Source organism: Hypanus sabinus, chromosome 7 (assembly GCF_030144855.1).
Source record: "Hypanus sabinus isolate sHypSab1 chromosome 7, sHypSab1.hap1, whole genome shotgun sequence".
NCBI lineage: Eukaryota > Metazoa > Chordata > Chondrichthyes > Myliobatiformes > Dasyatidae > Hypanus > Hypanus sabinus.
Genome location: NC_082712.1, coordinates 92,247,554 through 92,270,135, shown reverse-complemented (window position 1 = coordinate 92,270,135; position 22,582 = coordinate 92,247,554). Strand labels below are relative to the sequence as shown.

General features: G+C 50.1%; 1 protein-coding gene across 1 annotated transcript; it reads right to left on the bottom strand.

Moving 5' to 3' along the window:
- Window positions 1–478: 478 nt before the first annotated feature.
- Window positions 479–19,948, bottom strand: si:dkey-19b23.8 (uncharacterized). The gene is made up of 4 exons (XM_059975182.1): window positions 19,858–19,948; window positions 5,212–5,264; window positions 3,395–4,031; window positions 479–1,575 (listed from the first exon to the last, which is right to left on the bottom strand). The coding sequence occupies exons 3-4, from the start codon at window positions 3,972–3,974 to the stop codon at window positions 1,370–1,372; spliced, it is 786 nt and encodes a 261-aa protein (XP_059831165.1). The 5' UTR covers window positions 3,975–4,031; window positions 5,212–5,264; window positions 19,858–19,948; the 3' UTR covers window positions 479–1,369.
- Between the last annotated feature and the right edge of the window lie 2,634 nt (window positions 19,949–22,582).

Sequence of the window (22,582 nt, the reverse complement as noted above, 5' to 3'; positions counted from 1 at the left end):
CTGACCTACTGAGTTCCTCCACCGTTTGGTTCTTGAATGAAAAAATGTACTGACAAGTAGCATCCTACAGTCTGGAAAAGCCTGCAGCCGGACACCACCCAGGATGATCAGAATTCTGCCACAACTTTACTTTCTCCCTACTTGGAATGGCAGGGTGCTGAAGTACTGCTTTTGTCAACGTGCAGCAGACAGCGTTTATAAATCAGGCGGGATGTGGGGAATGGTGAGGGTGGATCGCAAAGGGAGGGGTGTGGGGCGGGGGCAGAGGAAGAGTGATAGTGGGGGTGGTCCGGGTGCAGACACACCCAGCCCTGAGACACTGGGCAAGGTCATTTGGTTCCGAACAATCGGTTTATTGATCATTACAGAATGTCTCTTGTGTTTCCCTCTCCCTACCCCTTTTCCCAACCACGATTCCACTTTCCCAAACCACAACAGAGACCCATATCAGAATCAGGTTTATCATCACTCACACATGTCGTGAAATTTGATTTTTTTTTTCGTGGCAGCAGTACAGAGCAATATATAAAATTACAATACTGTGCAAATGTCTTAGGCACACTAGCTATATGTGTTTAAGACCTTTGCACAGTATTTTACGTGACAAATAAAGCTAAGCTTTCATAATCTTACAACATCTAAAAAACACTTAAGGAGTGAAGCGATGCAGGCCAATAGGACGAGCTTAGATTGGCTCCTGGGAGGTATGGGCTGAAGGGTCGGTTTGTGCGGTGTTGGCCCCGGGACTCAATTCCCCTGTCACGTCCTTCTCATCCTTCCCAGCAAGATCACTTATAGCACCCGGATTACATCCAGGCTGGGGTCCAATTTCCTGGCCTTCTGAGGTTGGGCTGTGCCAGTCGCTGGGTACTATTGGCTCAGACAGTTGTGTATTTTTCAAAGGAGCCACTGCCACACATTGGAACACAGGTGGTTTATTTGATAACTGGGCTTTAAAAATCCCGTGCTTAAAAACGTCTTGCGAGTACGCTAAACCCTGTATCTCAGACATCAGCGTGGACGAGCTCAATCTCCTCCCGATCGAGACATTAGTTTCCACAATAAAAGGGCTCTCGGGAAGGTTGGTGGGTGGAGTTCTTGAGGGAAGGGGTATCGTGTAGCGGTTTGCAAAACGCTTTGGTCTGGGTTGAGTTCCCGATACTGACTGTAAGGAGTTTGTTCTCCCCGTGACCAAGTGGGTTTCCTCCCACAGACGTACGTTTTAAAGTGTGTCAGCGGCGGGCGTGCGACATTGGTGCCGGAATCATAGTGGTATTTGCATCCTCAGACTGTGTTAGTCGGTGCCAGAAACATCGTACTTCACTGTATGTTTCGATGTACATGTGACAAATAAAGTTCATCTTTATTGTTAATCTTCTTGCTGCTCGGCCTCAACCAGTTCCTGCACCAGCGAGACAGCGGTCAGCTCCTCCAGGTCGCCGTAGCCCGTGTCCAGCCGTTCCGGAGCACGGAACGAGGTGGCCCTGCGCAGGAACTCCCTGTGCATCCTCCGCTCCACTTCCTCGTCGCTGTCAAGCGTGCGGTCCTCCTCACCGTCCCCGCACTGCGGGCTCCCTGCCAAGGTGAGAGCTTATCAGCATTTCCACAGGTGGTCTCTCCACTCTTGAATTTGGACTGGGGCAGATTGGGGTGTGGATCGATAGATGGGAGCTGATCGGGAGTTACATATAGACGGGCTGATCGGGGGGGGGGGTTACATATAGATGGGTTGATCGGGGGGGGGGTTACATATAGACGGGGCAGATCAGGGGGAGTTACATATAGACGGGCTGATGGGGGGGGTTACATATAGACGGGGCAGATCAGGGGGAGTTACATATAGACGGGCTGATCGGGGGGGTTACATATAGACGGGGCAGATCAGGGGGAGTTACATATAGACGGGGCAGATCAGGGGGAGTTACATATAGACGGGCTGATCGGGGGGGGTTACATATAGACGGGCTGATCGGGGGGGGGTTACATATAGACGGGCTGATCGGGGGGGTTACATATAGATGGGTTGATCGGGGGGTTACATATAGACGGGGCAGATCAGGGGGAGTTACATATAGACGGGCTGATTGGGGGGGTTACATATAGACGGGCTGATGGGGGGGTTACATATAGACGGGGCAGATCAGGGGGAGTTACATATAGACGGGCTGATCGGGGGGGTTACATATAGACGGGCTGATCGGGGGGGGTTACATATAGACGGGCTGATCGGGGGGGGTTACATATAGACGGGGCAGATCGGGGGGGAGTTACATTTAGATGCAGATCTACACTTCTCGAAGTAAAGCGGCCAATATAATCAAAGACCCCAAGCATCGCAGACATTTACACTTCTCTCCTTGCCCATCAGGAAGATACAAAAACCCTAAAGTATGTCAAACCAGGCTCAGAGACAGCTTCTAACACTGTTAACTATTTACCTAGTGCAAAGAGGTGGGTCCTGACCTTACAACCTACCTCGTTATGATGTTGGAGCTTACTGTCCTCCTGCACTGCCCTTCCCCAGCGGCTGTTACAGTTATTGTTGTGCCTGGTTCTGCCTCAGTGCGCTGCGCAATGCTCTGATCTATATGAACAGCGTGCAAGACAAGCTGTTCATTGTATCTCGGTACATGTGACGATAATAAACCAATTCCAATACATAGACGGGGTCAGATAGTGTTGGTATTGGTTTACACTGTTTCAGATAATTACCAAGTTCACCTTATCGTATTCAATGTCTCTGAGCTGGTGCTATGTGCTTTCAGGCTTTTGTATCTCCTGTCCGATGGGAGAGAGACACCAGAGAGTGGGTGAGGTGGGTGGCGGTTTTACTGAGGCTGCGAGAACCGTATACGGTCCATGGAGGGGAGGCTGGCTTCTGTGATGAGCTGGGCTCGCTGCTGTTTCCCACGGTCACTTACTGAACCGTGCACTAATAAAAATTGGTGAGGGTCAAATGGGACTCGGTGAATTTCTTTAGCCTCCTGAGGAAGCAGGGACACTGGTGAACTTTCTTGGCCGAGACACCAATGTGGATGGACCAGGACAGGCTGTTGGTGATGCTTACTCCTCCAACCTCTACACTGTTGACAGTACAGGAGACTCAGCGTTTTAGTGCGGAACTCCCATGGAACAATCCTGCCCTCGAGTTACTTGTGAAGATCAAGTCTGAAGAGAGGAAGGGGGCTGAGGATTCACTCCTGAGAGGAGAGCTGGGGATAGAAGGATCAGAGGGAGAGAGGGGTAGAGGGTTTAGAAAGAGAGTAAGAGGACGGGATAGTGGGGCTCCCAATGCCAGCCCGACACAAGAATGCAATTGTTTCCTATCCCCACGGGCGCTGCCCGGCCTGCTGAGCGTTTGCAGGGTCCCCTCCCCACCCAGTCTCTGACTCACCTGCACCCAGGGCTGCGGTCCCTGGTTCTGGCTGGGCGTCCGGGGGGAGGGCCGGCAGCGGCAGAGGCGGTGGCTCCTCGCTGCAGGCAGCCCGCCATTGGCGGAAGGCGGCCTCGAAGACCTGCGCCAGGCAGACGGTGATGGCCCGCACCTTCTCCTCGCGGTTGCAGCGGAACACCCGGCACTGCAGCTGCTTCCTGTGCTTGCAGATGTAGAGGAAGACGCTGGGCTGCTCCCGGTCCGGCCCGCAGTAGGCGACGTCGTGCAGGTAGGTCTTGGTGAGCTGCCGCCCGCTGGCTATCTCCTTCACCTCCAGGTAGCGGGGCCGGACCACCAGCACGTGGTCCTTGCAGGCCCGGCCTGCCCCTGCAGGCCCCGGTCCGGGCCCGACCAGCCTCTGCACGACCTCGGACGCCTGCTCCAGCCCCAGCGAGTAGATCTGCTCCGTGCCGGCGTAGTGCACCGTGAAGGCCGGGTCCCCGTGCGACAGGCTCCGTGCGCGGCCCCGCTGCAGCCTCTGGCGGAGGATGGCAGGGGAGTTCCTCAGGGTGTCGAGGAAGGGCAGGTTGCTGAGCGCCATGCTGTCTCTCCCCTCCCGCTGAGGGAATTCCCTGGCTACCTTATCCCCAGCTTCGTCCTGGATCAAAGCGGAGAGGGAAAGGTCTCAGAGGTTAGTACGCGAAAGGGGCCGTTCAGCCCATCCAGTCAATGAAAGCCACTCACATAGGACCATCCCATTTTTTCATTTCCCTTTTGAAGACCTCGATTGACTGTGGTTAGGAACCCAGTTTCAATCCTGATCTCAGGCTCTATGCGTGTGTGTATGTCTACGTGTATGTGTGTATCTGTACGTCTCTGTGCATGTATGTGTGTGTCCATGTGTCCGGGTGTGTGTGCATGTGCATGTATATATGTCTATGTGTATGTGTTCGCATGCCTGTGTGTGGCATGGACTCAATGGGCTGAAATGCTCAACTCTATGACTCAACAACTTCCTTTCCATGCACCCTCTTCACACATCCAGTCTCATCCTCTATGTAAAAACCTGCCCCTCAGTTACCCCTTGTGTCTGTTTGATGACGGGACTTCAACCAGAAACCTGAGTTTCTGCAGCCCGTCTCGCTGACTCCCTCTCACCACGCACGCTGCCCAACATGGAGTATATTTCTGGCATTTTCAGTCAGTTCTCCTCTCGGGAAGATGGGCCTATCTCCTCCCAGCCAACGCTGGAGATGAGATCCCTCGCACCCGAATCTCCTCCCCTCCTCTCCGTAAGACTACCCCCCCCCCCCACACACCTCTCACTGAATCGTGGTGCCACACAGCAGGAAAACCAAGTCCTTCAGTCTTTTGCCCTTTGCTGACCATCACACTCATCGCCATCTTGTTCTCCTCACCCTCAGATTCTACCCCCCTCCCCACAGAGTCCTGAAGTTGGGTCTCCACCCGAAATGTCAGCTACTTATTAATTTCCGTGGATGCTGCCTGACATGCTGAGTTCCTCCAGTATTTTGTGTGTTTTGTTCGGGGTAATTTACAGCAGCTAATTAACTCACTGACCCCACGGCAGGCAAACTGACCTCAGACAACAAACCCAGGTCTCTGGTGTTACTCGACCTGCTGTGCTAATTGCAGTGACTGTAGCTGGTGTCAATACTCCTGCTACAGGTTAACCAGCTCCAACACGGATTGCATGGGATAGGCCATTCAGCCCACAATGTTGTGCCTATTTGCTGCTGACTTGTACTAAATCTCCTCCTCCTGTGTACCAAAGTTCAAAGTACATTTATTATCAAAATATTTATACGTTATACAACCTTGAGATTCGACTCCTTACAAACAGCCACGAAACAAAGAATCCCAAAATAACCTATTAAAAAAAAGACAAATAACCAACGTGCAGAGAGACTTTTAAAAAATCAAATCATGCAGGCAATAGAAGTTAGCAAGTAGCTTTGAGAGCGAAAGTCAGCCTCAGTTCATCACCTAGCGGAGTAAATGTCGCAGAGCACCAGACAGAACCGGCCGACCCTAGCCTCTGGTCCTGACACCTTGCCTTTTCCATCCATCCGGCCCGACATTTAAATTGACCAAACATCAGGTCATTCTGCACTCTAAGATCCAGGCCTTGTCGCATCCATACATCCCCTTCATATTCCTGGGTACATCTAAAAGCTTCTTAAACTTCCTACTTTCACCAGAACCCATGCTAATCCATTCGAAACATCTACCACCCTCTACATCAAAAAGAGCTCATCTCTCTTCTTGTCCTGACCCACCCCTCCCCAGCCTTAAGCATGTCCTCCGGTGTTCTGTCTTTCCACCCTCCCGGATGATTTAAACGTGCACGATGCATAAAAATGATTTGCAGGAAGGTAAAGTGCAGAGATCAGAAAGGAAGAGAGATTCTGTGTTAGCCAGGCATAGACAGCCCTTTGGACAGAGACCGCTCTTGTGACTAAGGTTGATCCCAGTGGAAGAAGATTTTTAATCCCAGAGTTCACACACAACGGCTCACTGCCTAATTAAACCCTAAATTATTAACTCACTTTCCACTAATTTGCAGAGGTTAATCTCTCCCTAGCAACTGTGTTACCAATGGAGATGGGCCCTGGGGTCAGCGCCATGGCAACAGGGAACTAAACCCCCCCCCCTCACCCCCAAGGGGTTTTATCTGGTACACTGGGGAAGCCATCTTGTCTTCCAATTATGTCACTGTATTGGTGGCTCACACAAAATGCAGGTCAGGCAGCATCTACAGAAAAGGATAAAGAGTCGACGATTTGGGTTCTGATGAGGGGCCTCAGCCCAGAATGTTGACTCTTTATTTCTTTCCGTAGATGTTGCCTGACCTGCTGAGTTCCTCCAGTATTTTGTGTGTATAACTCTGGATTTCCAGCATCTGCAGATTCTCGTGTTACCGTCTTAGAAACTTTTTGTCTTGTCTGACTATTCCCAATTTGGAACTGGTTAATTATTATCGCATGTCCCGAGATACATTGAAAATCTTGTCTTGTAGACTGTTCAAACAGATCAAATCATTACACAGAGTATTGTAGAGCAAGGTAAATCAATAACCAAATGCAGAATGAAGTGTAACGGCTCCAGAGAAAGTGCAGTGCAGTTCAATGATAAAGGGCCAGGTCATAACGAGGTGGATAGTGAGGCCAAGAGTTCATCTTATCGTACAAGAGTCTGATACCAGTGGGATAGAAGATATCCCTGAGTATGGCGGTATGTGTTTTCAGACTTTTGTATTTTCTGCCCAGTGGGAGCACGGAGAAGAAAGAATATCTGGGATGGGTGGGGTTCAGAAACACAGTAACAGCAGAGAGTAGTGGACTCTGCCCAATACATCACAGGCACACCCCTCCCCACTATCACTCATATCTCCAGGAGGCTCTGCATCAAGAAGGCAACATCCGTCAACACAGATCCCTATCATCCGGGCCATGCCATCTTCTCACAGGCACTATCGGGCAGGGGGTACAGAAGCCAGGTTCAGCAACAGCTACTGCCCTTCAAGCATTCAGTTGTTGAACCGACCGGCACACCCCAAATCACCACCTCAGTACAGCAACACTTTGCACTAGATCGGACTTTGTTTTCATTTTGTTCTAATTGAGTTCTTTCTTTTAAAAATTGATGAATAATATTTATTTAATTTGCTTTTTTCTTGTGAATGCTGCTTATTAGATGCATTGCTGCTGCAAGTCATTCATTGCACCTGTGTATATGTGTACTTTTGCAGATGACAATAGCCTGACTTTGAGATGAAAGAAAGCAACAAGAGCTAAGGCGAGCGGGTGTTCAGCACCATCGGCCTGTGTTTGAACGGTCGCTCTCTCGTTGCTGCTGGAGTCTTGAGCAAGGTTGAATCGATGCGGTTTGAGGATTGGACTCTATAGTTCACGTCATGTGTTTCTGGGTTCTGGTCTCTCTTTTTTAAAATTGCTATTTTGATCGGGGCAGACTGGCTCTGCAGCCTGCAGTCAATATGTGACAGCGCTAAACTGAACTGAACATTCCTGCACTATTCCAGTTTGACGTTTAATATTCTGTGTGTCATTCGCTTGTTTGTGCGATTTGTTTTTTGTTTTGTGCATTAGGTGTTTGGTGTTTGCTTTGAATGGGTTCCATGGTTTTGTGGCTGTCTGCGAGAAGTCGAACTTTGGTGTTGTATACTGCGTGCATACAGTACAAGTATAATAAATATACTTTTGAATGTTAGTGGCACATTGGGCAGAGCTGCCACTCCACAACAGCACCAGGTACCTAGGTTCACTCTGACAGGGGGTGTAGAGTTTGTATGCTCCCCCATCCCCCAACCCCCACCTGCCCAGCACTCCTACATACCAGGGGTATTATTTCCTGCTGTTATTTGCCCTTCGATTTGAATAGGTGGCAGAAGAACAAAAGTGAATGGCATCCTGGGAGAGTACTGAGAGCATTAATGAGGATGTTGCCAGGTTGAATAGTTTAGGAATTATTCCTTGGAATGTAAAAGGCTGAGGGGAAATTTGATAGAGGTATACAAAGTTATGAGGGGTACAGATAGGGTAAATGCAAGCAGGTTTTTTCCATGGAGGTTGGGTGAGACTACAAATCGAGGTCATAGGTTAAGGGTGAAATGTAAAATGTTTGGGGGGGGGGGAACGACTTTGCTGAGAGAGGTGCGAGTGTGGAATGAGCTGCCAGCAGAGAAGGGGATGTGGGTTTGATTTCAACGTTTAAGAGAAATTTGGATAGGTACCTAGCGTCACTTTATGTACATTTAATCAATCTATGTAGATGAGCTATCTTGTATATCTGTATTTATTGTGTTTTTAATTGTGTTCTTTATCTTAGTGTGTTTTTTATGTGCAGAATAGGATCCAGAACAACAATTATTTCATTCTTCTTTACACTTCTATACTGGAAGTGACATTAAACAATCCTGAATGTTGAATGGGTTTGGAGGGCTATGGAACAGGTGTGGGTTGATGGAACTAGTCAGATTAATTTATTCATTTAGTGAGATACACCACAGAACAGGACCTTCCAGCCCTTCAAACCGTACCACCCAGTAATCACCCGATGTAACCCTAGCCTAATCACAGGACAACTTACAAAGACCAACTAACCTACCAACCGGTATGTCTTTGGACTGTGGGACCCGGAGCACCCGGAGGAAACACACGCAGTCACGGGGAGATTGTACAAACTCCTCACAGGCAGCTGCGGGAATTGAACCTGGGTCACCTGCATGGTAAAGCGTGGTGCTAACCAGTTCGGAACAGGCCAGATGGGCTGAAGGGCCTGTTTCTGAGATGTATGTTTGGGGGGGATAAGTTGTGAGGAGAGTGGGGCTGAAGGAAATGATCTGCTGGGGGCCTAGAACAGACCCATAGATCAAATGATCTCGGCCTCAAATCAGCAGGCAGTTTAGAGACACACCCTCACTTCTGTCTGCCACGGTAGTAACAACTAACTAGTATCAACCTGCTGCATTATGATAGATCTCAAGATAAAATCAAACAAAATATAAACATACATTGTGTTAAAGAATAAAACTCCCTCCCATGTCACCACTCCACACGTTACATCCAGTCCGCCCCAGTGGCAAGTTCCGTATTTGAAATTAGGAATTGGCTGACCCGCTAAGTAATATATGTGTGCTTTAACAAAAAAAGAGGGTGGTGAATCTGTGGAATTCATTGCCACAGACAGCTGTGGAGACAAAGTCATTTGGTACATTTAAAATGGAGGCTGATGTGTTCTTGATTCATCAGGGTGTCAAAGATTACGGGGAGGAGGCAGGAGAGTGGGGTTGAGGGGGAGAATAAATCAGCCATGATGGAATGACAGAGCAGATTCAATGGGCCAAATGGCCTGACTGCTCCTATGTCTTATGGCCTTATTCTTCGACTGAGTTTGGGTGAGACTACAAGAGGTCATGGGTTAAGGTTGAAAGGTGGAATGTTTTAAGGGGAACTTCACTCAGAGTGTTGAGTGTGTAGAACGAGCTGCCAGTGGAATTGGTGGATACAATATTGATTTCAATGTTTAAGTTTTAGATAGGTATGTGGATGAGGGGTACGGGGTTGAGAGGGGTAACAAATTGGCCATGATGGAATGGCAGAGCAGATTTGAAGAACCAAATGGTCTAATTCTGCTCCAATGACTCCTAAAACACCTCTCATTTAGACATTGTGAAAATCAGTGTAGCATAAACACAAGAGATTCTGCAGAGACTGGAAATCCTGAGCAACACACACAAAATACTGGAGGAACTCCGCAGGTCAGGCAGCAGCTATGGAAATTAATAAACAGTCAATGTTTTGGGCGGAGATCCTACTTCAGGACTGGAAAGGAAGGTGGCAGAATAACATCTCAGATACAGACGTAAAGGACAGCTTGGCATGAAGAACTATCTAAAAGGGCAGAAAGACACAGGTTGTCAGATCCACTGATAACATCATGGATGTTTTTGATCTCAGGACATTCCTTCCTTTTCATCCCATAATCCTCCCCAGCTTTCAAAGAACTTCAAAGGTTCTTGTCCCTATGGAGAAGAAATTCCACCTGTAGGAACCTCTAATTTTTCAGTAATTGGGTTAAGGAGCGATTATAGGATAAAGACATTCACAGAACAGCTCACCAGCCATCAGACTAAATCGTTTGCCAAGATCAATTCAGTCAACCTCACCCAGCCTGAAGATGGGCGTAATTTCAACTCCTGGCAGCATGGTGCACTCTAAATTGCCTTCGACGCACACAAAGTGCTGGAGGAACTCAACGGGTCAGGCAGCTGGAATGAACAGTCAATGCTTTGGGCCGAGACCCTTCAGCAGGAGCGGAGAGGAAGGGGGCAGAGCCTGAATAAGGAAGTGGGGGGGGGGAGGAGGAGTACAAGCTGGCAGGTGAATGGATGGGGGGGAATGCACTAAGAAGCTGGGAGGTGAGTGGGTGAGGGAGGGGGGATGCAGTAAGCTGGCAGGTGATAGGTGGAAGAGGCAAAGGGCTGAAGAAGGAAGAATCTGGTAGAAAGAGGGTTTTGACCAATACCACTGACTGTTTATTTCCCTTCGTAGATGCTGCCTGACCTGCTGGGTTTTAATTTTATTGAGATACAGCGGAGGCGAGACACACCACCCAGCATTTGACCGTAGCCTAATCACGGGACAATTTACAATGAACAATTAACCTACTAACTGGTACGTCTTTGGACTGTGGGAGGAAACCGGAGCACCCAGAGGAAACCCACACAGTCACAGGGAGAACATACAAACTCCTCACAGGCAGAAGCACTGGCACTGTAAAGCGTTGTGCTAAAGTGCCACACTATTTTCCACTTTGTGCGTGTGGCTCATGCTAGGCCTATTTGCCTGTATTGTGCCATCATTTTCTTATCCCTCGCTATCCACGTACCCGGCCAAGTGTCTTTTAAACGTTGTTTCTGTACACGAGCGTAGCAGTTAGCGCAATGCTTCACAGCCCCAGCGATCAGGGTTCAAGTCTCACCGCTGCCTGTACATTCTCCCCGTGACCACCTGCGTTTTCTCCGGTAGCTCCGGTTTCCTCCCACAGTCCAAAAATGTTTACGTTAGGGCTCCTGACATACTAAAAGGATGGGGACACTTGCAGGCTGCCCAGCACAATCCTTGTTGATTAGATTTGACGCAGACTACACACTTCACTGTATATTTTGAGGTACATCTGGAAACTGAAAATCTTTAGTTACTAGAGGAAGCTGGCAGGCTAAGGATATGTGACGGGGGAGACCCGGGGTATAAGGAAGTGACTGGGATAGGAAGGGTCCTTCACACCAGGCCCCCTCCCCCTGAGAGAGCAGGATGTGGTGAAGGATTTAAGGGTGTTTGTGAGGTTTTAATGGAAGGAACGGGTGCCCTACACTACCAGACCTGAAGAAGGGTCTCGGCCCAAAACGTCTGTTCGTTCTTTTCCACGGACGCTGCCCGACCTGCTGAGATCCTCCAGCGCTCTGTTCCAGCCTGATTGAGGTCACGGCGGAACTGAACTCCACCGTGGCCAAGCCAGTCTGAACAGCCCAGCTTCTGCACGGTTTGGGTGGGGAAGATCGAGAGAGGGAATTGCCAACGTGGAATGCTGGGGACATCTGGTTTGTTTCTGTGCCCAAGGGCTGTCGGCAGTCTTAATTTGCAGATTGTTGTCTCAGGCACAGCAATTAGCTGTCAGCCCTGATGATTTGCTTAAACCAATGTTGGTTTAATGTGAATTAACAGTGATCGGGAACAGCCCGAGGACAATCACTGTGGTTTTTGCATTCAGCAGATGCTGTTGCTCCCTCTACACTCACTGACAGCATAATGCTCCCTTGCTCCCACCTTTCCACAGCACACCCCCCCCCCCAAAGCGTGGCGCTCCCTCCTCAACGCTACTCCCAGAGCACAACACTCCCTCATCACCACCCATCCCGCTGCTCGGCACTCCCGCATCACTGTCCCTCCCACGGTGTGGCACTCCCTCACTGCACCTCTCACAGTGCCCCACCAGCAGCAAGAAACTCCCACAGTGCAAAGATTCATCACTACCCCTCCCACAGCATGGAGCTCCCTCACCACCCTTCCCACAGAGTGGAGCTCCTTCCTCACAGCCCCTCCCACAGTCCTCCCACCTCACCACCCCGGAGGTAATAACCCTGATCTCAGTGTATGTCCAGTAGGTAAGATGGGCAGGTCATAGTTACGCAGAGAGTCAGTCCAGTCTGGGTTGTTTATAATCTGGAACAACTTCCAGTCTGCTCGAGGAACACCGGCTCTGTGTGTGGGTGTTAGAGACGGTGCAGAAGAGGTTGATCGGGATACTGCCTGGATTAGAGGGTATGTGCTATAAGGAGAGGCTGGACAAACTTGAGTTGTTTTTTCTGGAGGCCGAGCGGAGACCGGATAGAGCTTTATAAGATCATGAGAAGCATTGATTGACATCTTCTTCCTAGATTTAAATGTCTGATTCTAGCAGATCTGAGGTGGAGACTGTAAGACACAAGAGCAGAATTAGACCATTTGGCCCATCAATTCTTCTGCAACATTTCGTCATGGCTGAACCATTCTCCACTCATCCCCATTCTCCCCATAACCTTTCATGCCTTTGTAATCAAAAATAGATCTCCACCTTAAATACACCCAATGACCTGACCTCCACTGCCACCAGTGGCAACAAACTCCACAGATTCACCACCATCTGGTTAAAGAAATTTCTACTCATCTCCATTCTAAAGAGATCTCCCTCTATTCTAGAACTGTGCCTTATGGTCCTAGACATGTCCACCACAGGAAACACCCTCTCCACATCCACTCTATCGAGGCCTTCCAACATTTGATAGGTTTCAAGGAGATCCCCCCTTCATTCCTCTGAATTCCAGTGAGTACAGGCCCAGAGCCATCAACTGCTCTTCATACAATAAGCATTCCATTCCCACGTTACCTGGGGGGGGGGGAACGACAGGACAATGCAGGGAGGGGGGACAGAGCACGATGAGAGAGGTTGAAGTTTGGACAGATGGGTGGAGGGGAGAGATACAGAGATGGAACGGAGAGTGAAAGGATGGTGAGAGAGAGAAAAAACAGATAGGGAAAGGAGAGAGGAGGGGGAGAAATGCTGAGATATGAGAGGGGAGAGGAGAGCGAGAGGGAAATACAAACGGAGTGATAGGGAGGGAAGCTAGAGGGGGAGAGGAGAATTACAGAGACAGAAGGAAAGAGCGAGGGGAATAAGAGGGATGAAAAATATAGGGAGAGACAGAGAAACAAGAAGCCTGGAGGAGAAATAAGGGGAGAAGGAGGGAGAAAATAAATAGGGAGTGACAGTATACAGATCCCCGAGTTAATCCCACCACTTTCCTTCATCCAGCCCATCCCACTAAATCACCCAATCCACTGGATCTCCTTCCCACACCTCCTGCATTTCAGCAATTATAAACACTCACACTCTCTCCATCCCCAGAGAGGGAGAGAGGGTTGTTTCAGATCCTTCTCAGATGGTGTTCCGGACCTCTCTCAAAAACACAGCACCAGCCCAGTGCAGCCACTGGGAGACAGCAACTCATTCAGACTTGGGTAACTGTGTATCCTCTCCCTCCCTCCCTCCTCCCCACTTTTTCATTTTCTTTTTCTCTTCCTTCTCTGTAAATTACTCCCTCACCTTCCCTCAGTCACTCTTCCTGTTATTCTGGAGTTCTGCCTCTCACACGTCTCATCTCTCCCTGTACCTCACTCTCTCTGTGTTCTCCCTCCCACGCCCCTCTCTCTCTGTATATTCTTCCCCTCCCTCTATTTTTCCTCTTCCTGTACATTTCCCTCTCCTCGATACGGTGGTGCTAGAAACTTTGTGAACCCTATAGAATCTTCTCTATTTCTGCATAAATATGACCTAAAATGTGATCAGATCTTTGCCTGTCCTAAAACTAGTTAAAAAGAACCCAAGTAAATAATGCAAAAAATATATACTTGTTCATTTACTTATCCAGAAAAATGATTCAATATTACTTGTCTTTGTTAGAAAAGGTATGTGAACCTTTGCTTCTAGTAACTGGTGTGATCCCCTTCTACAGCAACAACTTCAACAAGACATTTCTGGTAACTGTTGATCAGTCCTGCACATTGACTTTGGGATATTTCAGACTATTCCTCCTCACAAAACTGCTTCAACTCCGGGATGGTGGTGGGCTTCCTTGTATGAACTGCTTGCTTCAAGTACTTCCACAATATTTCTGTGGGATTAAAGTCAGGATTTTGACTCGGCCATTCCAAAACACAAATTTTCTTTTTTTAAATTCTGTTGTTGATTTACTCCTGTCTTTCAGATCATTGTCTTGGAGCATTATCTAACTTCTATTAAGTTTCAGGTGACAGACCACTACCCTGACATTCTCCTGTAAAATGTCTTGAAACAATTTTGAATCCATTGTTCCCTCAATGATTGTAAACTGTCCAGGCCCTGAGGCAGCAAAGCAGCCCCAACCATGATGCTCCTTCCACCGTGGTTCACAGTTGGGATGTGGTTTTGGTGTTGGTGCGCAGTGAGTGCCCTTTTTCCTCCAAACATAGCAGTGTGCATTTTTGCTGAAAAGTTCAACTTTTGTTTTATCTGTCCACAGAACATTGTCTCAGAAGCATTGTAGAACATCCAGATGGTCTTTTGCAAACTTGAGGCATGCAGCAACATTTTCATTTTGGAGACCAATAATTTCCTTTGCGGTGTCCTTCCATGAACACCATTCTTGTTCAGTGTTTTTCTTATAGTGGACACATGAACAGATTTAGCAAGTTCTAGAGATTTCTGTAGGTCTTCTGCTGTTACCCTTGGGTTCCCTTTCACTTCCTTCAGCGTTGCACGTTGTGCTCTTGGTGTGATCTTTGCAGGATGCCCACTCCCAGGGAGAGTAGCAACAGTACTGAATTTTCTCCATTTGTAGACAATTTCTCTTGCTGTGGACTGGTGAACAGTCTGGTATTTAGAAATGCTTTTGTAGCCTTTTCCAGCCTCATGCATCTCTACAATTCTTCTTCCAAGGTCCTCCGAAAGTTGTTTTGATCGAGGCATGGTGTACATAAACAGATCTTTCTTGAGAAGTGCAGTCTCTGTCAGTAACCTGACTTTGTGTGTGTTTTTAAAGGGCAGGGCATCTCTACAACCCAGAGCTCCAATCTCATCTCTTTGACTGGAACACCCGACTCCAAATAGCTTTTGTAGAAGGCATTACCCCAGAGGTTCACGTACTTTTTCCAACAAAGACGTAATATTGGATCAATTTTCTCAATAAATAAATGAACAAGTATAATCTTTTGTGTTATTTATTTAATTGGGTTCTCTTTATCTAGTTTTAAGACTTACATGACATTTTCGATCATATTTATATGCAGAAATAGAGAAAATTCATTGGGGTTCACAAACTTTCTAGCACCACGTGTCTGTCTGTCTCTTTCTCTCACTCCTTCTCTCCCCTTATTTCTGTCCCTCTCTCTTTTTGCCCTCTCCCCCTTCCCCTTTTAGCCCCTCCCCCTTCCACCCCCTCCCGTTCCCCTTACCTCTCCTCCCTTTCCCCTCTTCTGCCTCCTCCCTCTCACCCTCCCCTACCTTCCTTTCCCCCTCCCTCCATTTCCACCTCTCCCCACCTTCTCATTGTCTCTTCCTGTCCTTCACCCTCTCCTCCATAAATCACTCTTATCTTCCCTCTCACTCTTCCTTGGTTTGTTCCTCTCCCCACTCACTGCATTCATCTCCCCCTCCCTCCGTCTCTCTCTCTCTCCCTGGCACTCCTCCAGACCTGCCCGCGTTGCCCTCCAGCACAAGGTGAAGATAACAACCCGGCTCCATTCTGTGCAAGGAGAAACAGCCCGTATCAGCAAAGCATCAGCCTGCACCTGAACTTCCACAAACAGGTCCGTGTGGACGTGGGGGAGGGGAGGGATGGGGGAGAGTTGATTAAACAGTTCGGAGGGGTAGTTTGCCATGGGCTTCGGGAGTTGATGTCTCACTCGAGGTCGCGGCAAGTCCTTCCCAGTTAGGGACCCTCCCGGGACAGCCTCTCCCTCGTTCCAGAAGGTCAGACGTTGATGGTTAACTCGGTAAAACCAGGGACCCTTCAGTAACACCGGATACCCTGAAATGAACCCTCACAACACAAAACTTGTCCTCAACAAGTGATCCCACAAACGTCATGGAACCCTGTAGTCAGCACCGCTAGTTTATCCCGCCGTCCTCTAGTTAACCCACAGAGAAACACCCCAGTGCTTACCGGTGAATGCACAGCCCCCTACTTACCGAGTCACCGACTGAGCCCCGGAATTAACCCCTCAGACTCCTGGTGACCCTCCGGTCAACCTACGTCCAGCAAACGCCCTCCACCCAGGTGACTACATTTGCAGGGGCGATTCCACGCACCAAGGATCCGCAGGCAACCACTTCGCTCCAGTTCCGACTGACGACTCTACTCCAATTACTAGCGCGAAACTCCACCCGCCCTCCTTTAACCCTTCGCTAGCCCCGCCGCTCCCAGTTCCCCGCGACGGCGTCACGCAAGAGATTCCGCAGACGCTGGCAAATCCAGAGCAACACACGCAAAACGCTCAGCGGGTCAGGCAGCATCTGTAGGGGAATGGACACACGACGTTTGGGGCTGAGACCCTTCATCAGGATTGGAAAGGAAGGGAGGCAGAAGACAGAATAGAAAGATAGGTAGAGGGAAGAGCTGGCAGGTGATAGGTGAGGGGGTGGGTGGGTAAAGTTGGATGATGTGAGAAGTTGGGAGGGGATGGGGGAGAGAGATAAAGGGGCGAAGAAGTAAGAATCAGATAGGAGAGGACGGTGGAGAAGGGGAAAGAGGTGGGGAACCAGAGGCAGGTTCACACACAAAATGTTGGAGGACCTCAGCAGGTCAGGCAGCATTTATCATTTGTTTATTCATTACGTGTCATGTCACCATAATTGTTCTTGCCAAATTTTTCCACAGAAGTGGTTTGCCATTGCCTTCTTTTGGACAGTGTCTTTACAAGACGGGTGACCCCAGCCATTATCAACACTCTTCAGAGATTGTCTGCCTGGCGTCAGTGGTCGCATAACCAGGACTTGTCATACGACCATCCACCACCCGCTCCCATTGGCTTCACGTGACCCTGATCGGGGGGGGGGGGGGTAAGCAGGTGCTACACCTTGCCCAAGGGTCACCTGAGGGCTAGCGGAGGGAAGGAGTGCCCTACACCTCCTTTGGTAGGTTCACATCTCCACCCTGCCACTCTAGCACATGTGGGAAATAAAAATTAGATAAATAGACAATGTTTCAGGTGAATACGCTTCTTAAAGATTAAAGTTTGGCTTTATTTATCGCACGCACGTCGAAACACGCATGGCCATCTCTTCAGTAACCCTAACCAGTAACCTTCCGACACCAACGTACCATGGCCATCTCTTCAGTAACCCTAACCAGTAACCTTCCGACACCAACGTACCATGGCCATCTCTTCAGTAATCCTAACCAGTAAGCTTTGGACTGTGGGAGGAAACTGGAGCACCCACAGGAAACCCACGCAGTCATGGGGAGATTGTACAGACTCGTTACAGGCAGCAGCAGGAATTGAACCCGGGTTGCTGGTACTGTAACGTGGAGCGCTAACCACTGCACTACCGTGCCATTCTTTAGCCTTTTCTCCTTAGATGCTGCCTGACCTGCTGAGTTCTTCCAGTATTTTGTTTGAGCTGCTGTGGACTACCAGCATTTGCAGAATCTCCTGAGAGGGTGGTCATGAGGGTTGGGGAGAGGTGGCTAGAAGGAATGAGAGGGCCACGAGAATGAAGGAAAATTAAATTTGTGTGTGTGGGGGGGGGGTGGCAGACTGAGTGGTTACAGGAAGTTGGAGAAATCCACACCCATGTCTCAGAGAGCATCACAACCCGGCTGAAGTATGTGGGTGGGGGGTAGAATTTTAAGGGCAACAGTGGTGTGGTGGGGGTTGATGGAATGTAGGGTTTGGTGCGGAAAAGTCCCAGAAATTTCTCTCCCCCTCCTTTACGACGGTCCTCATCTCCTCCCTCTCTGAACAAGCTTAGGAACAACTGCCATGTTTCTCCACAAGTAACCTGCTCTAAATTCTCCCAGACTTCCGGCTACGTTAGAGGTGAAGCCCGGGCTCGTTCCTGTGCAGAAGTTCCCTCAGTGTGAGCTCTGGGACCTTGGTGAGCTGGTCATATTGACATCTTGGTGAGGTCAGAGAAGATGCCTCATTCAAGTGTTATATATAAATCTAGTCTTTCACATGGAAGTTGGTTCAAACCACAGGGTTAGGGATTAAATAGAGGCCGGGTCCTACCTCATACCACCATTTTCGAGGTGTTTATTTTTGTTAGTGGTCGCAATTACAGTCCTCGACCTCCAGGCCAAAGTTTTTGGATGACATGTCAGATACCTAAACGTGTGGCCCTCCCTCAGCATGGTGCTCCCTCCACACCACCCCTCCTCACCCCCATCCCACAGTACGGCACTCCCTCCACACCACCCCTCCTCACCCCCATCCCTCAGTACGGCACTCCCTCCACACCACCCCTCCTCACCCCCATCCCACAGTACGGCACTCCCTCCACACCACCCCTCCTCACCCCCATCCCACAGTACGGCACTCCCTCTGCACCACCCCTCCTCACCCCCATCCCTCAGTACGGCACTCCCTCTGCACCACCCCTCCTCACCCACATCCCTCAGTACGGCACTCCCTCCACACCACCCCTCCTCACCCCCATCCCTCAGTACGGCACTCCCTCCACACCACCCCTCCTCACCCCCATCCCACAGTACGGCACTCCCTCCACACCACCCCTCCTCACCCCCATCCCACAGTACGGCACTCCCTCTGCACCACCCCTCCTCACCCCCATCCCTCAGTACGGCACTCCCTCCACACCACCCCTCCTCACCCCCATCCCTCAGTACGGCACTCCCTCCACACCACCCCTCCTCACCCCCATCCCTCAGTACGGCACTCCCTCCACACCACCCCTCCTCACCCCCATCCCACAGTACGGCACTCCCTCCACACCACCCCTCCTCACCCCCATCCCTCAGTACGGCACTCCCTCCACACCACCCCTCCTCACCCCCATCCCTCAGTACGGCACTCCCTCCACACCACCCCTCCTCACCCCCATCCCTCAGTACGGCACTCCCTCCACACCACCCCTCCTCACCCCCATCCCTCAGTACGGCACTCCCTCTGCACCACCCCTCCTCACCCCCATCCCTCAGTACGGCACTCCCTCTGCACCACCCCTCCTCACCCCCATCCCTCAGTACGGCACTCCCTGCTCACCACTCCTCTATGCTGCGTGGCACTCCCTCCTCACTCCCATCCCACGGCACCTCCTTTCTGCCCCTCTCACAGCATGGAGCTCCCTCACCACTTTTTCTACAGTGCAGAGCTCCCTCACCACACCCCCCCACATTGCAGAGCTCCCTTCCCTCCCACAGTGCAGAGCATTCTCACCCCTCCCACAGTGCAGAGCATTCTCACCTCCCCTCCCACAGTATCTCCCTCCCCTCCCACAGTGCAGAGCATTCTCACCTCCCCTCCCACAGTGAGGATCTCCCTCCCCTCCTACAGTGCAGAGCGTCCTCACCTCCCCTCCCACAGTGAGGATCTCCCTCCCCTCCCACAGTGCAGAGCGTCCTCACCTCCCCTCCCCTCCCACAGTGCAGAGCGTCTTCACCTCCCCTCCCACAGTGAGGATCTCCCTCCCCTCCCACAGTGCAGAGCGTCCTCACCTCCCCTCCCCTCCCACAGTGCAGAGCGTCCTCACCTCCCCTCCCATAGTGAGGATCTCCCTCCCCTCCCACAGTGCAGAGCATCCTTACCTCCCCTCCCACAGTGAGGATCTCCCTCCCCTCCCCTCCTACAGTGCAGAGCGTCCTCACCTCCCCTCCCCTCCCCTCCCACAGTGCAGAGCATCCTCACCTCCCCTCCCACAGTGAGGATCTCCCTCAGCAGCCTCGGCCTGTGTTGGCCTAGCTGAGCGCTTGGTCTCGGCTATGGAGCTCGAACCTGCGACCTTTTGCTTCTAAGACAATAAATAATCGTTACGGGGGTCAGTGCGTGGGGGGAGGTTGCGGGAGAGCTGTGGAGGAATGATAAGGGACTATAATAATGTTTCCTGTGGAGTGTCGGCCAGGCGGTCGAGAGGAAACCAGCTTTAATCAATCATCGACTCAGGATGTTCCTTTTGTAACTCCCCTGACCCCACAGTGAGAGGCTGTTGTTTGTTGTTTAGTAACTGGGTGGTTGTTTAGCAACTGCACCAGGATGCCGCCTAGATTAGAGGACTTCAGTTACAGGGAGATTTCCGACGGGCTTCTCTCTGGAGAGTTGTGAACCGTAAGACATAGGAATAGAATTAGTCCAAGCAGCCTATCACGTTTGCAATGTCATTCCATCATGACTGATTTATTTTCCCTCTCAACCGCATTTTCCTGCCTTCTCCCAGTATCTCTTCATGCCATGACGAATCAAGACCCTATCAACCTCTGCCTTAAATGTCTTAAACTTCCAGTAGTGGCTCCCCCCCTTCACCATTCCCCATCTCTCACCTCATCTCCCTGCCTGCCCATCTCCTCCCCCGGTGCTCCTCCCCCTTGTCTTTCTTCTATGGCTTTCTATGAACTCTCCTATCAGACTCCCCCTTCTCCACCCTGTATCACTTTCACCAATTGCCTTCCCAGCTCTTTACTTCATCCCTCACCTCCTGGTTTCACCTATCACCTAGTGTATCTCCTTCCCCTCCCCTCCCCCCACCTTTTAAATCCACTCCTCATCTTTTTGTCTCCAATCCTGATGAAGGGTCTCGGCGCAAGACGTTGTCCGTACTCTGTTCTGTAGATGCTGCCTGTCCTGCTGAGTTCCTCCAGCACTTTGTGTGTGTGCTCAGATTTCCAGCATTTTCTCTTGTTTGCCTTAAATGACTTGTTCTCCACAGCCAGCTGAGAGAACAAATTCCACAGATTCACCATTCTCTGGCTAAACAACTTCCTCCTCATTTCTGTCCTGAAATCAAGGGTTATGCCATGGACCAACACCATTAAGCAAGGGGTCTGTGGACCCCGGGTTGAGGACCCCTGTAAAGGGACATCCTTGTATTCTAAACCTATACTCCCCTGCCATAGGAAACATCCTCTGCACTTCCACTCTGTCTAGGCCTTTCGATCTTCGATAGGTTTCAATGATTCTTCTAAACTCCAGTACGTACAGGCCCAGAGTCATCGAACACTCCTCATTCATTAACCCTTGGGTGAACTGAGAGAGGTGTATAAAATTATGAGCACTATAGATAGGGGTAGATAAATTCTTTGTCCCAAGGTAGGTGGTGGCAGAAAAAGAGGGCGTAGGTATAATGCAGAGCATAGAATAATACACCTTATAATACTAATCCCATTTTAGTACAACACCAAGTAAACTAAATCTCTCCTGCCTGCACATGGCTCATCTTCCTCCATTCCCTGTACACTCATCAGCCTCTTAAACATCTCTATTGGATCTGTCTCCACCACCAGCCCTGGCAACACACTCCAGGAACCATCCAGTCTCTGTGTAAGAGAGTTTGCCCCACCCATCTCCCTTACATGCAATTCCTCTATTATCAGACATTTTGAACCTGGAAGAAAGATTCCAGCTTTCCATGCCTCTCATCATCCTTAAAGCCTCTATCAGGTCTTCCCAACAGCTTCCAACCTCTCCTTGCACCTCATGCCCTCTAATCCAGGCACTGACCTGGTGAGCCTCTTCTGCACCCTCTCCAAAGCCGCCACACCCTTTCTCGTAGTGGGGCGACCAGAACTACACACAGTGTGGTCCAACCAAAGCTTTACACATGATTTCCTGACCCTTCCATGCAACACCCCACCGATGAAGGCATGCCACGCACCTTCCTTACCCCCCCCCCCCCCCGTCGACTCGTGTGCCCATTCTCGGGGAGCTTCAGATCCCTCTGTACATCGATGCTGTTAAGGGTCCTGCCATTAATTGTGTACCGTCCATTTACACTTGATCTCAAAAAGTACAGCCCCCCACACTTGTCTGGTGGGGGGAGGAAGTTTTAACAGTGATCCATGGGATTGTGTATTCTTGCACAGTGGAGGAGGAGCTTAGGAGAATCAATGGAGCCCAATGGCGCCTCCTTTGCTTCCATCTTCGGAAACAGCTCTATTTCTATCTTTAATATCTCTATTTTTCCCTGTCAGGGTTCTTTTTGAAGACTTTGACCTGAAGTTACACGCTGACTATGGTTCTTTGCAGGAATGGGACCCACTCTTGGGGTTTCACAACTGGCCGTTAGTCAGCATGCCAAGGGCACTTCGCCTTCGGAGATCCGAGATTCCGTTGCTCTGGAGACGGACGGATCGAAGGTCGGTGTCCGGGCAAGAGATCGGTGTGCTGTGGGAGTTGGAAGATCTAAGAATGCGTGCCCGGAAAGCTGAGATCTTTGGCACAGAGCTCAGAAAAAAATGACTCAACAGACTCTTAACATCCTTTGTTATGTCTCCCCCTCACTGTGAAATGGAGACACCTCTTTCTCCCTTATTAGGGAGAGAGAGAGAGAGAGAGAGAGAGCCTGTGGTTTGTCAAATTCCGGGTGAACGAGTAGTCTTTGGGGTGCTGCAAGTCTGTGTCTTTATTGATGCTTTGCTCA

What these genes read in the sequence shown, in the direction of transcription:
- si:dkey-19b23.8 (XM_059975182.1), bottom strand. Translation starts at nt 3,974, where the DNA reads ATGGCGCTCAGCAACCTGCCCTTCCTCGACACCCTGAGGAACTCCCCT. An exon ending in GACCGCAGCCCTGGGTGCAG is followed by an intron (nt 1,576 to 3,394) that starts GTGAGTCAGAGA and finishes TCACCTTGGCAG; the next exon opens with GGAGCCCGCAGTGCGGGGAC.